The sequence below is a fragment of the Anomaloglossus baeobatrachus genome, chromosome 6 (genome assembly GCF_048569485.1).
Source record: "Anomaloglossus baeobatrachus isolate aAnoBae1 chromosome 6, aAnoBae1.hap1, whole genome shotgun sequence".
NCBI classification, from domain to species: domain Eukaryota; kingdom Metazoa; phylum Chordata; class Amphibia; order Anura; family Aromobatidae; genus Anomaloglossus; species Anomaloglossus baeobatrachus.
This window is the reverse complement of record NC_134358.1, coordinates 409,939,756-409,954,489: the sequence shown is the minus strand read 5'-3', so window position 1 is coordinate 409,954,489 and position 14,734 is coordinate 409,939,756. Positions and strand designations below refer to the sequence as shown.

General features: G+C 37.9%; 1 protein-coding gene across 1 annotated transcript; it reads left to right on the top strand.

Moving 5' to 3' along the window:
- The first annotated feature begins 362 nt into the window (after positions 1–362).
- Positions 363–13,273, top strand: INHBA (inhibin subunit beta A). The gene is made up of 2 exons (XM_075315139.1): positions 363–1,004; positions 8,549–13,273. The coding sequence occupies exons 1-2, from the start codon at positions 617–619 to the stop codon at positions 9,394–9,396; spliced, it is 1,236 nt and encodes a 411-aa protein (XP_075171254.1). The 5' UTR covers positions 363–616; the 3' UTR covers positions 9,397–13,273.
- The last annotated feature ends 1,461 nt before the right edge of the window (positions 13,274–14,734 follow it).

Sequence of the window (14,734 nt, the reverse complement as noted above, 5' to 3'; positions counted from 1 at the left end):
TTGTGTTAAGTTACTTATTTTTCTCTCTCCAAAAGTCATAAAAAAGGTCTAAGCTTTGCTAGGATACCTGTGAAGAACAGCGTGTGAAAACCTGCTAACTGCTGTGCACATAGAGGCTATGGAACATGGGCAGCTTCAGACAATAATGTGTCTAATATGATGAAAAAAAAAAAGAGAACAGATTCCGAGGCTCTGGAGACTAAAAAAAAAGAAAAAGAAAAGATAAAAGAGGAGGGCGGTGAAAACATTAACATTGGTGTGTATAGCTTGGAGCACCAGAGCAGAGCTCGAAATGTTCCTCCCCTTTCTTACTCATAGACCAAACTCCCACCCTCTCATTCACTTAGTTGAGGCCAATCGTCCTCTCGTCTGTCTCTTTTTCACTCTCCCTCTCTCACTCTGAGACAGAAGTCAGAGCTTTCCTCACTGACAGCCTCAAGTACTCCCAGCACTTTCTGAAGACTGCTGACTAAAACTACACTGAAAAACTTTTTTCTCTGTTTTGCTTCAGATTAGAGGATAAAAAAAGTTCTATTTTTTATTTTTAAAGGGATAAGCTTTTTACTCAGAGAATAAAAAGAAAAAAAATATCAAGCCTATAAAAGCTGGTGTCAGGATGTCTGTGCATTTACTGAACGGATTTCTGCTGGTACTTTGCTGGATTATGGTGAGGAGTACGCCAACTCCGGGATCTGAGGGGCACAGTTTGGTCACAGACTGTCCGTCATGCTCGCTCTCCAGATTCCACAAGGATGCACCCACTTCTCAGACTGACATGGTTGAGGCAGTGAAGAAGCACATCTTAAATATGCTGCATATGAGGGACAGACCCAACATCACTCAACCGGTGCCTAAAGCCGCGCTCTTAAACGCTATCAAGAAAGTTCACGTGGGGAAAGTGGGAGAGGATGGCCAAGTGCAAATAGATGATGTTATTGCACGGAGAGCAGAAATGAATGAAATCTTGGAGCAAACTTCAGAAATCATCACTTTTGCTGAAGCAGGTGAGTGTGGCTGTCATTCTTTAAAAGGTCCATAAATAGCCAACTCACAGGGGCAGAAATGGCCAAATAATGTGTTTTCTGGGATTTAACCTTGGCTGCAGCCTACCTGTTTACATTTGCTAAATTCACCTAGAATGAGCTATCTCTAAGAATCTTTAACAAAGTACAAGTGTTTGAGAGAGGGGGAGGGTATGGACATTCTGCAAAACTCAGCAAGGTCCTGAGTGCTAAATATGACTTTAGCCCTTAGGGGATGTTTTTTATCCTAGCATTGTAATTAGCCAGCAGGAGACAAAAAAACCAAAACAATAACCACATTATTTGTAGCTAAAGGTATTGATGCTACTTAAGGGTTAACCCGAAACGCAGCAGAAGGTGAAATGCCAGGAGAGTGGGTAACACATCTGGTGCCAGGGTAATGCACAGCTGTGCTGTTCCAGGTAGCAGAGCACTGAGTTGTGCACTTGCAGTCATCACAGCTGTAAAATTAGGCAAGGAGATGACTTTAACTGCTGTATATATCTCCCCCTCCCTATAGTTGGAGTTCTGCTGTCCCACTGAGGAGTCATCTTAAAGTGCTCCATCATCTCCTCACCTTACAGGACCGCTGAAAAGGGTATATAGCACTATAAATTCTTTACAGACGTGATCATCATTGTCCCCATTGGGGCTCACAATCTAAATTCCCTATGAGTATGTCTTTGGAATGTGGGGGGAAACCGGGGGAAACCCACACAAACACGGGAGAATATACAAACTCCTTGCAGATGTTGTCCTTGGTGGGATTTGAACCCAAGACCCCAGATTGCAGTGCTAACCACTGAGCCACCGTTCCATTATAAAAGAAAGTTTCTGTGCTTCTTCCGAGAAGCCTTTGGAAACGTCCTCATGAGTCCTCGCTCATTCATAAGAATAAAAATTTAGCGCTGGCTGATTGCTGAAATCCTCTGCAGCAGGCAGAAGCTGTGAGGCTGTCAAACCTCGGTGTAGCTACAACTGAAAAAGGAATGGGCTGGTAAACACATTTTTTTTATTTTGCCTCTAAGCCAAAGTAAAAAGAATGTCATTGTTTAGCGTAGAACATGGTAGTCAAAGTATGTGCGGGAACTATAAGCATTTCTGTTTAAAGTGTGCTCCAGCAATATAAACAATTAGGACAGCACTCAGAGTTTCCAGTCTTAAAAAACCTGTTGACTCAGATGTTCTGTCTGCAGGAAAAGCCTTGCAGTGTGTGCATGCTTTCAGATCAGACATTCCTGCCAGCGCTCTGAGTACACAATGAAGGATTGCGTCCTCCACTGTCAATGAGACTGTTATCAAGCCTGAAAGTTACCAGTCAAGCTTCATATGGCTTAGTGAATAAATGCAATTCACATCTGTGGAGAAGGCACCCGCTGCACTCCTGGAATGCTTTACAATAAAGATGCATGTTGGCTCTTCAGGTTACCCAGCTGCTTTGTGAGTAAGATTTCTATTGGCGTAATCCATATTCTCCCTACACGAGATATACAAAGTATAAACCTTCTGGCTTTAATGTGATGAAGCCAATACTCGTAACTGGATGCCAAAATGTTATTTTCTGCAAGCATAAGGCTATTCATTATGTAATGTATGAATCGGTTGCTAGGCAGAGAATGTCTTGGCAAGTAACTTCATCCTATACGATACTTAAAGAAATTGCAATCCATCTAAAATAAAAAAATTCAAGGCATTAAAAAAGTCTTTAGCTATACGTTAGTTAGAAAATGGACAATATAACAGTCCGACTGATGCTGTCATATCAATTAAAATCCTGCTGTGACTAGAGCGCAGCTGCTCCATGATGTCAGTCCTTCAAGAAGTTCCGTTGCTTTCATTGGGCTCTCTGCAACCTCACAGCAACCTTGTAAATTAAATGATCTAATCTGGTTGGCTTGCAACACGCAAATCCTTCGTCCAAATGGGTGGTTGCCTCGTTACACTGGGGGCGACCCTAAGTTGGGTTTATGACTTGAAAGACTTCACAGGTCAGGACAGGTGAATGTACCAAGAGATGTGGAAGCTTCATATGTAGGGGAGAGTTCCTTGGGTTAGGGAAGAAGTTCTCAGGATGCTAGGAAGACAGGTCACGTAAGTATAACCAGATTGGAAGATCTGGCCTGTGGAGAGGTATCTCCAACACTCTTGGTTAAGAGTCCATCACACACTAGGACTGGGGTGACAATAATCCACTAGAGACATCGAGTTTAGGACCCACTGTTAAGCTATAATCCACATTCACAAGTCTACCATATAATTAACTGATGCGTTTGATAAATGATGAGATGCTGCCATTGTCAGTACACAGTTAATAAAGGGTATTGTGCCTACTACTCATATAAAATGGTGGGTGACAAACTCCTGGAGAGGGGCCCACCGGGGAATTCACCTGTCCACCCATGGGCCAGTCCAAGTCTTGTCTTGTCAGAAAATTATTTATTCAAAACACTGGCATTTTTTTCACATCTGTCACTCCCTTTAACATAGCATATATCATTATTCTAGCCATCTAATGGCAGCTAATGAGTAGCAAGGAATAATAACCATACAGCAGATGTCTAGTTGCATACAGGAGGCCAGTGATAATTTTTACTTGCAATGGATCCATTTATTCCACACTTACATTTACTGCTCAGTAATCTAGTGAAACATATGATATCACTGTTGAGTTTCATTTAGTTGATTTGTACAGCTATTTCGACAGGCAAAGAGTTAAATACCAATGATAATATGTCCAGGAAAACTTGCAGTCCTGTGAAACAGTAGCTTCCTTCCAGTGGCCACTAGAGGGCACTGGCCACTGCAGACTTCTTCTTCTACCTAATGACTTTTCATGCAGAGCTCCAGCAGTAAAGTCTCATTGGATAACTGCTGTCCTATCCACTGGTAAGGGCTGTTATATAAAAGCAACATCTTGACTACCTTTCTATGGAAAGAAAAAGAGCAGGCACCATAGCGAGATGTTAAGTCAAATAAAGAATATATATGATTGCACACAAGAACTCCCAAACAATGCAGCGTTTCTCTGCTCCACATTAAGGGTACGCAGGCATGATTTAATATATCCACAAGCTGACATACTCATGATTTAGATCTCTATTCTACACAAGCACAAAAGCAGATTAGGTAGTTTTCTGTCTGCGATTTTCTCATTGACTGCAATTGCAATTAACGGGAGACAACGGTCGGATTTTTTCTTCTGGTATAATAAGGCCTTTAGTCGCATTCATCTTGGTGGATTTGAATCATTCCGCAATCATTTACATCATATTGACAAAGGGCAAACAAGGGCAATATTTCAATAGGAGTTAGCTCCGAGAGGGTAGCATTTATCAGAACCTTCACAACTGTTTGGCTTTAAGTAAGTGACAGAGGAGAGAAAAGTCAAAAGGAGCTGTTCTCTTTTGATGGGAACATCGTGCAAAGCTTTTCTCATTTTGGAAATGAGTTTACTGATCTGGAACGAGCTTGCGGTGAAAAATAACATGTCTTCTCTATTTATGGCACTTTTCTTTCTAAGAATGAAAATTTCACTCTTGACAACTTGGTTTTGAGGATAGCTATAGATTAAAAAACTAATATATATTCACTGCCGGACTCGACAGCTACATTTTTTTTGGGAGGAAATATTTTATAGTCCACAAGGGAAGTTACTAGTAAGTTCTTTGTCTCATGTATCATCCAAGAAGTAAAAGGCCACCGGGCTGGTTGACTGTTGGCAGCCGATTGAGCTCCATCACGACATAGCACTTCTCCTAACATTCCCCTAGTGTGATTAAACAGAATCGTATTAAGCAGAAAGTCAAACTGCAGTGTTAGTTTATTTCGGGATAATTTAACTGTTGGTGTGGCGGCTGTATGTGATGCCAAGGTATCTCTTTGCAGACGTTAAGGCATACACAGTAAGTCGTACAAATCCTGTTCTCTCTCAAAGACTCACTCACAATCTGCCAATATTTCTCCCAAGGTTCTCTTATAAGGCTGCTGTTAGCTAGGCTTTACTTAGTTTGCCTATTATTTTACCTACCTCATCTTTTTCCTTTATAAGTAGCACATCTATTCAACTTGTGTTGATTCAAGAGACTTTGGCCAGTTTTATGAATATTTGATCTTCCTAGACAAGCACTGTAGTATAGGTGTGAATAATAGGAAACCTTTTAAGATGACAAGCTCCTGCAACTAGACAAATGCAAACTAACTACAACGACTGTGCAACTATATTCATGCTTCCTCTCATTGATTCTGACTAGACCAGGTTGGTCTCTGATAAATTCAATCTGTAGAAACTAAACTTGGGAAATCCAGGTAGATTATTCATATATAAGGTCTCTGAAGACCAAATATATAAAAAAATGTATCCTGTCGGCTTGCATTTATAGGCCTGCTAATTTTTTCTTTGAAGGGTCTGCCTTTTATGTAGTATATATAAGGAAGACCCTTCCAAGTTATATTAATCTAATTCCAAAAGACCAAAACCTTTAGTGGTGAATGATGAGCTCCTTTAAATTTGGGCACAATCTTATAATAGCTCATGCTCATGATGGACTCGCTTGAAGCCCAGGCGGATTTTGGTCTCCTATCAAGTTTACCGTAAAGTGTTCTCATAAAGCCTAACTGGCTTTAGCAGACATCATTGTCTAACTACAGTAATTAAAGCTCACCACATATTTTGTTGAGTTTACCTTTATTTATTTTTTTTTTAAATCTATTAAGTAACATAAAAGACTAACTATACACACACACACACACACACACACAAAAGCAAAGTCTTGATTTGTGGGGGTCCCACTGGTCGCTGATAGAAAAGTGCACAACATTTTATCTGATCCTCCAAGCTTGAGTGGAGCATTGTATGGACTAATAGAAAGTCAGAGCTGAGCCATTTGAGCCATTCTTTCCCTTCATTCTCAGGACCCAGACCAGCACTGATTTTAAACTTCTTATATGCAACCAAAAATTGACAAAAGTTTGTTAAAAGTTTACATTTATTTAAAAACGTGTATCATGTTCTGAGATTGCTCGTACCCATTCAGTCCAGTACCTCTACCTCAATGGACTGCCATTCCTCACCAAACTGTAAAATTTGCCTCTATAAGTATCTATATTCTAACATAAGTATAGGTTCAGGTCTTCTGACCACCACTGGTCGCAAAAACGGAGGGACCCATATGGTTCATTCTGCAATAATTTATAGTAATGTATATAATGCTGCTGTTCTGAAAACCCTATAAACCAATGAACCTTGATGGGATGCTACGGCCTCCTTTTTTTTTATAAGCTGATAGTCCTAGCTCATGTGGCCGCCTGATACCATCTTCTTGAAAGTTTTTACTGTGTAACTATGCCTAACGAGGGATAAAAGAGGAGAGACAAGTTAAATGTTTTTGCTTGATATCCTAAGGCTGAGTTCACATGTCCAGTAATCATCTGTTAGAATGGATCTAGCAGCAATCTGGTGGCAAAAAAATTTGTATAAACACAAGTTTTTTGACCATTGTTAAATAACTGATTTCTGCTGGATCCGTTTTTTTTAATATTGGAATCTATAGGGGACAGATCCATTAAGGGATTGCTATTTATCTTCCATTTGAAATGGATCCTGTAATAAAACAACAGGATTGTTTACGAAGGCAAGAAAAACGGATGGCTAAATAGCGATGCATTAACGGATTTGTTCTCCAATGTTAAAAAAAAAAGATCTGGCAGACATCAGTTATTTAACAACAGACAAAAAAGTTTTATTTGTACAACTTTTTTGCCAATGGATCACTGCAACATCCGTTCTAACAGGTGATTACTGGACCTGTGAACTCATCCTTGGAGATTTAACCTGAAAGTAAAAGTGGCTCTGATCTTCTCTAGCCTCCTTAGCGGGCTTATCCTTCCTTCTTTAGAATTTCATTGTAAAATAGTTGACATGAAATAACTTCCTCGAAATGTTCCATAGCCCTGAAATCATACAAGCAGGAACAGAAATGCATTTTATGTGTTCCAGTTATTAGTATACAACATGTTGTAGCAGACCTAAACATAGACGGTCCTGCCTGTGCTGCCGCAACAGATTCAGTGCCTATAAAACACTGTACTAACTAGTTATCACCCAAACTGCTTATATCATCGAGTGAAAGAATGGCAGCGACCATCTGGGAGACTCTGATCATTTTTTTTTGGAACAGTAAAAAACGTTCAGTCTTCTAAATTGTCACCTTCCCCTAATAAAGTAATACTTGTTATAATAAGAAACGCTTCATTTGCTCATGATCAAATAACCCAGCAGAACCTATTACTCATTTCACCCTCTGCCAAGTACATGGAGTCTTTATCAAGGGAACGCCCCCACATCATGATGTTCACGATCAGAACCATTATGCCAACAAGTATATGCATAGGAGAAAACATCCCAAAATATGCTCTTCTCTGATTATATCCATTCCTCAGCATATCTACCACCAGAGTGCTATAATTAACATGCACACAGCATGTTAAATTAGAAACATAGCTGTCAATGACAAAGCTTTCTATAAACACTTTATAAATCTGCTTATGCAAGACAGACGCACAAGCAGGTAAATAGATGTACACAGGAAACTGCAAACTTTACTATACATGGATAAGATACAGATGTAGCAGAGCTAACTTTGTTTCAGTGCATGTCGTCGTGAATTAACCTAGTAAGTGCTGTAGGAAAACTACAGAGATCATAACATGAAGGGTGAGTTGAATTACAAGCTCAGCTCTCCTACCTCTGTGATATCCTCTGGTATTTTAAAAACTATTCTCCATACATATGTGTATATCATCTCTAGACTTAAGTGTAGGATTTGTTAGAAGGCAGGCTTGGACTGGCCAACAGGAGGACAGATAAATTCCCTGGTGGGCCCCACCTTATATGAGTAGTAGTTGGCACAATATACTTTATTTATTGTGTACTGAAAAGGGCATCATCTCATCATTTATTTATCAAACTACCCGCGTTCATTATATGGTAAATTTTTGAATGCGGTTAATGTATTACATGTATGTAGCTGAACAGTGGGCCCCCAAACTCAATGTTACTGGGGGACCCTTGTCAACCTGTCCGACACTGTTTGAAAGTGCTGAGTATTTGTGAAATCTGCTTCTCCTAATGCTATTTGTGAACTTAGAGGGTAGAAGCACATGTGCATGCCCTCGTAGATTGGTGTAATGATGAAAGCAGAATATACCATGCAGATGTATTAGGGATTATTAGTAATCAAGAAGCCTCTGACATATTCACTTTAGAGTTAATGACTTGCACGATATGTATCCTGTAGTGTCAAATGGAACATGCATTAGAGACATTTAGGAGCAATACAGTTCTTGGCTCTGCTATGAAAAGTAGTTGAAGCACTGAGCAAACTCAAAACCCCAAACCTCACGTATTGTGCTATATATCCTCTCCAATATATGAATTGTATAAGATAATGCTCAAAAAATGTATGCAAAAAAGCTGAAAGTCAAACAACTAAATATTTATATTTTGTTTTGTTGCCCTTGATCTGTAGGACCCTCAAAGAAGATACTCCACTTCGAAATTTCCAAAGAAGGCAGCGATCTATTGATAATCAGGGAGGCAGAACTTTGGCTTTTCCTTAAACTCTCCAAAGCCAATCGAAGCCGGGCGAGGTTAACAATTCGATTATACCAGCAGCAACGAGGACAGAAGGAGCACAGAGGACCTGATGGGAACAAAAATGAAGTGCTGATTGCTGAGAAAGTGGTGGACACAAAGAAGAGTGGCTGGCATACATTCCCTATATCTGGGAGCATTCAGCGCCTTCTAAATCATGGAAAGTCATCAATGGATGTTCGAATAGCATGTGACCAATGCCAAGAATCAGGAGCAACCCCTGTCTTGCTTGGTAAGAGAAAGAGAAAAGATGATGAAGACAAAGAAGCAGGGGCAACTGTAGGTGAAGAAGAAAAAGAGCAGTCACATAGACCTTTCCTAATGATCGTGGCTCAGCAGACAGACGAACACCCTCACCGAAGGAGGAAACGTGGCTTAGAATGTGATGGTAAAGTAAGCAATTGCTGTAAAAAGCATTTTTATGTAAGTTTCAAGGACATTGGCTGGAGCGACTGGATCATAGCACCTCCTGGCTACCATGCCAATTATTGCGAGGGGGATTGCCCTAACCACATTGCAGGGACATCTGGGGCATCTCTGTCCTTTCATTCTACAGTCATTCACCAGTATCGGGTTAAAGGCCACAGTCCCTTCAATAGTATCAAATCTTGTTGTGTTCCCTCTAAGTTGAGAGCCATGTCCATGCTTTACTATGACGATGGACAAAATATCATTAAAAAGGATATCCAGAACATGATTGTGGAAGAGTGCGGTTGCTCGTAAAAAAAAGATGAACAAAAATGCAGAAACAGTATCAGTTATTGAATACGCTAATCAAGAAGACGACAAATGACTTGCAGCAGAGCAATGATCAATGGAAGAAGAAATAAGACACAAAGGAAGTGCAAGTTCTACACCTGCAGCAACCAATATACGAAAGGGACATTTCCAGCTCTTCTAGGCGGGAGTGTGACCAACAGACTTACAGGCACAAGAATACACCTGTATATCTATAGATACATCACATTCACTGTTTGCGTAAATGTGTTTGCATTTATTCGAGTTTGTATAGATAGATATACAGAGATCTAGACCACCTTCTTAAGACTCTATAAGTATCTATACTGCGCAGGAGACTCGACTTCTTCCTCTGCACTATTACTGCAAAAAATACAGAAAAACAAAAACAAAAAAAGAATTGAAAGCATACAAAGTTAAATTTCGCTAAGGTGCTTACGATCTTAGAACTATGCAACTTATGGGGTTTGAAAACTGTTTACCCAAAAACAAAGAAAAGAGAGACTTTTCAGTGGAAGTAACATGTTTAATATTTTTGTTCTTTCATGAGAGATACTTGAAAGGAACATGTTGGTTCAGATACTGGAACCAAACATTTCTATATTTTGTAAAAAAAAAATGTTTCTTTTTTATTTGCACTACAACAGTATTTGACCTGTTTAATATCCTTATTTAACAAGTATTTTCAAGAGAGGTTTTAAGAGCTGCACTTAACATGAGCTATATCAGAAATGCTACAGCACACATCAAAATAGATATTTTTATGACTATTTTCAATATTTTTTCTACCTTTAATGAGACACTTACACCAAAGACGTGTGAAGATATAAGTCTGCCGGTGGTTAATAATCACTGAGCATATGGGAGGGAAGAATTTAAAGGATTGAGTGTAAAAGACAATGTATCAAAGCCAAAATTACATATTTTATTTCCATTCAGTTATGGGTAATTGTGCTGCCCTTAAGCAGCTTGTATTTCCTTTCGAAAATGGCACTTCAGCAATTTTTTATTTTCTCTATACCTAATTTTTCCATATTATCATTCTGCTAATGGTAAATCTTGACTTATCAAACAAATCATCTTTTGCAAGCTTCATACTGTGCCGTATTCAATTCAGTAGCAAAATTAAAAAACCATCCATCCTTTGTCACCGGACAGAAAACTTTTACCAACAGAGCATTTCAGTAAGAGAAACATATCATGGCCGAAGTCAACATGATGAAATAATTATGTCTGCGTTTGTCTAGTCGTGTATTGTTAGTGAATACATGCTTTTATTTTCCTTTTTTTCCCACAGTATTTAGCTTGCATCTTAAGGCAATCTTATGTATTTGCTTCCTTTACATATTTCAAACTTCTTTTTCATAAAAAAAAAGACTGAAAGAAAATTTGATCTAAGACGTAAAAGGACTTGGGAAGTTAAAGAGTGTAAAGGTTTTAACTCATTTCCAACCCAGACATTTGTAAAAGTGAACTCCCCAAAAATAATTAATTTTATTCTTTCTTCACACTGCTAGTTCCTCATATAGTAACTATGGCCTCTTGGTATTAATTTGTCAGTTTACATTGAAGCCATAGATGATAAAAAATGGGCCTACGAAAAGAGCATTCCTTTAGAGACTCGATAGATGTCAAACTCAATTTTTTTTTATTCAGTAATATATATATGGTGATATAAAGTTTTCCAATACACTACATTAATCCAAAAATGTTTAACATTGAACAAATCAGTACGTTGGTGACCAACACCTAAGTGATTTAGATCCTCAGGGTCACCGGTATTCTACAATATTATTTTTTTATTAAAATGTCAAAATATTTACCTCTTGTCAAACACTAATTTTCCTAAAAATGAATGTCACACAGACCAAGCTGAAAGACGAATATCTACTGATATTGGTAAATGATTGCTGGTTTTCCAGAATGTTCTATTTGTACTGTATTCTATAGAGGTCAGTTTCATCATTGTAAAATATTTAGTCATCTTAGACTTATAACTATCCCCTTCAAATCGATATGACGCCACGTTAACAGATACATAATAACCACTTTTTGCGAGCTGTATATTTTACTTGTAATATTGTAAGTCATGAAAGGACTATAAAGGTAATTATCAAATACTTTTCAAAATGGTGGTCTTAAACCTCGTTGGTTATGAAAAATTAGATAAAGTTAAAACACTAAGAGATTTTCATTTCCGTTAGCCACTATTAAAAAAAAATAGCAGAACTTTAAGATACTTTATAGAGTTATTTAAAATAAAAAAATAGTTAAAAATAAAAAAAAAAACAAAACAATGACATCTGGGCAAGGCAAATGAAGGTCAGATCAACAGGGGAATATAAAAGGCCATTATGTACCCTCCGACTCATGGAAAAAAAAGATAGGTACTACAGTATATAGTGTTTTTCTATAATTTACAATGAAAGTATAGGAAACAGAAAATCTGCGTGACAAGATGAGGGAAAATAGGATGGTAATCAAGGCTGACCACTACTAAATAGCATAGAGGACAATTTAGTTTAATGAAATCTGCATGTCCACAAATAGCAATAGAAATTGTTACCATATTTAAACATTTTGCAGGCAATCCTATATTGTAGACAACCCTCCTTTAAGGTAGCTGTTGGGGAAAAAAAAACCTAATTAATGGTAAATGTTACCACATTTTTTTCTAAAACCATGAGTCCATCTTCCTTTATCCAGAAATAATCTTTTCATCATTAAGCATTTGTGTGGGGGGAAAAAAAATATTTTTTTTTTGTTGATTTTCTTAAATTGATTTTCAAAAATGTTTTTGTTTAGTCATTTTTTATTTCAAATTCTATTTACTATCAGTTAATTAAAATACATAAAGCCTTATTGTGATTTTTTTTTTAATTTTAAGGATACCCTTTAAAATAAATTTTCACAATTAAAAAAATATTGAAACAAGACATTTCCCATTGGGAAAGCCTTTCAGATCTGTAAACAAAAAAGAAAAATGTCCGGTAGGTCCAACAACATAGCATCATACCAAACAGTGGGTATTTTTTTTTTCATTCCTAGGTATTAAAACGGCCACATTTTAGAACTAAGGGCTTCTAAAATTTAAATTTAAAAACAAATAAAAAAACATTCAACTTACAGAAAAGGTAATTTATTCTTTTATTTTGCTCTATTAAAACATTTATTTATTTTGTAAAATAATAAAAAAAACAAACATGGTAAATCTATAAACTATTTCTTCTTTATATTTTAGCTATAGCGACCAACTCATTCTCGGAAATATTTTATTTGCATTCCACTTTCCTCTTTGTTAATTGCTTTAACCTATGTTCATTCTGCTATATGTAATTAAAGTTGTTAATTTATATGAGAATATTTTCAACTATGTCAATGGTTTCTTAATATTTATTGTGTAAAAGGACTGGTATTTTTTTTTTATTTACGGTTTTGTTGAAAGAGATGTTTGCATTTGTTTATAGTAGATATTATTTATTTGGACGGCACACCGCTCAGTATGATTTACATGTGGACGGTATGCTAGCTGTACAATTTAGTGGGAAATACTCAACAGCTCCTTGTAGATTTTAGGATTTATGATTTTTTTTAAAATATCTGTTGGGATAGTTTTTTTTTTTCAAATCCTTTTTAAAAACTTTCTTCGAAAGGTCCACCATGCACACAGGTGGCTGTCTTGGTAAAAGCCTGTTGTTAAAAAGGATGCTAAAAAAAAAGCTACACTATGGAGTACTCCTATAATGAGGTCATTTTTTATGTACGCGCAGGATGCTTGGGTCAGATACGGTTTTATCTTGATCTTTTGTACTCTTGCTCTTTGAACAACAGCAAAATGAAACAACTTAAGTGAACTAAATAAAGGGAGTTTACTGAGACACTTGCATTTGTTACTGTGTGTTTTTGTTATGCCGGGGTCTTCATGGAATGGGATGAAATGTAAAGGAAATGCTATAAATAAGTTTCCAGAGCTATTCCCATATTGTTTTCTTGGGAGGGACAGTCCCGCTAAAAGTTAATTAGCTCATCGTAGACCTTAAACACATCACAATTTACGTTGCTTCTAATTACATATACATCTCTAACGTAGACATTTCTAAAATTAAGAAAAAAAGCTTAGACAGATCACACTAAACAAGAGTCTATATATAGTTCGCTCTATACACAGACTAGGATAAGTAACAAACACAAACACCAATGTTGAGACTAAATATTTCTGTCATTTCAGCTCCAATTATAGAATAAAACTTGAGTCGCACAGAAAAGTATTATGCACAAAACGTGTGTATTGCCATATGTAGGCCATATGGGTCCACATCAAGGTCTCATTGACACTCTGTATGCTGCTGTATGGTATATTGGTCCCATTGACACTCTGTATGCTGCTGTATGGCATATTGGTCCCATTGACACTCTGTATGCTGCTGTATGGTATATTGGTCCCATTGACACTCTGTATGCTGCTGTATGGTATGTTGGTCCCATTGACACTCTGTATGCTGCTGTATGGTATGTTGGTCCCATTGACACTCTGTATGCTGCTGTATGGTATATTGGTCCCATTGACACTCTGTATGCTGCTGTATGGTATATTGGTCCCATTGACACTCTGTATGCTGCTGTATGGTATGTTGGTCCCATTGACACTCTGTATGCTGCTGTATGGTATATTGGTCCCATTGACACTCTGCATGCTGCTGTATGGTATATTGGTCCCATTGACACTCTGCATGCTGCTGTATGGTATGTTGGTCCCATTGACACTCTGTATGCTGCTGTATGGTATATTGGTCCCATTGACACTCTGCATGCTGCTGTATGGTATGTTGGTCCCATTGACACTCTGCATGCTGCTGTATGGTATATTGGTCCCATTGACAATCTGCATGCTGCTGTATGGTATATTGGTCCCATTGACACTCTGCATGCTGCTGTATGGTATGTTGGTCCCATTGACACTCTGCATGCTGTTGTATGGTATATTGGTCCCATTGACACTCTGTATGCTGCTGTATGGTATATTGGTCCCATTGACACTCTGTATGCTGCTGTATGGTATGTTGGTCCCATTGACACTCTGTATGCTGCTATATGGTATATTGGTCCCATTGACACTCTGTATGCTGCTGTATGGTATATTGGTCCCATTGACACTCTGTATGCTGCTGTATGGTATGTTGGTCCCATTGACACTCTGTATGCTGCTGTATGGTATATTGGTCCCATTGACACTCTGTATGCTGCTGTATGGTATATTGGTCCCATTGACACTCTGTATGCTGCTGTATGGTATGTTGGTCCCATTGACACTCTGTATGCTGCT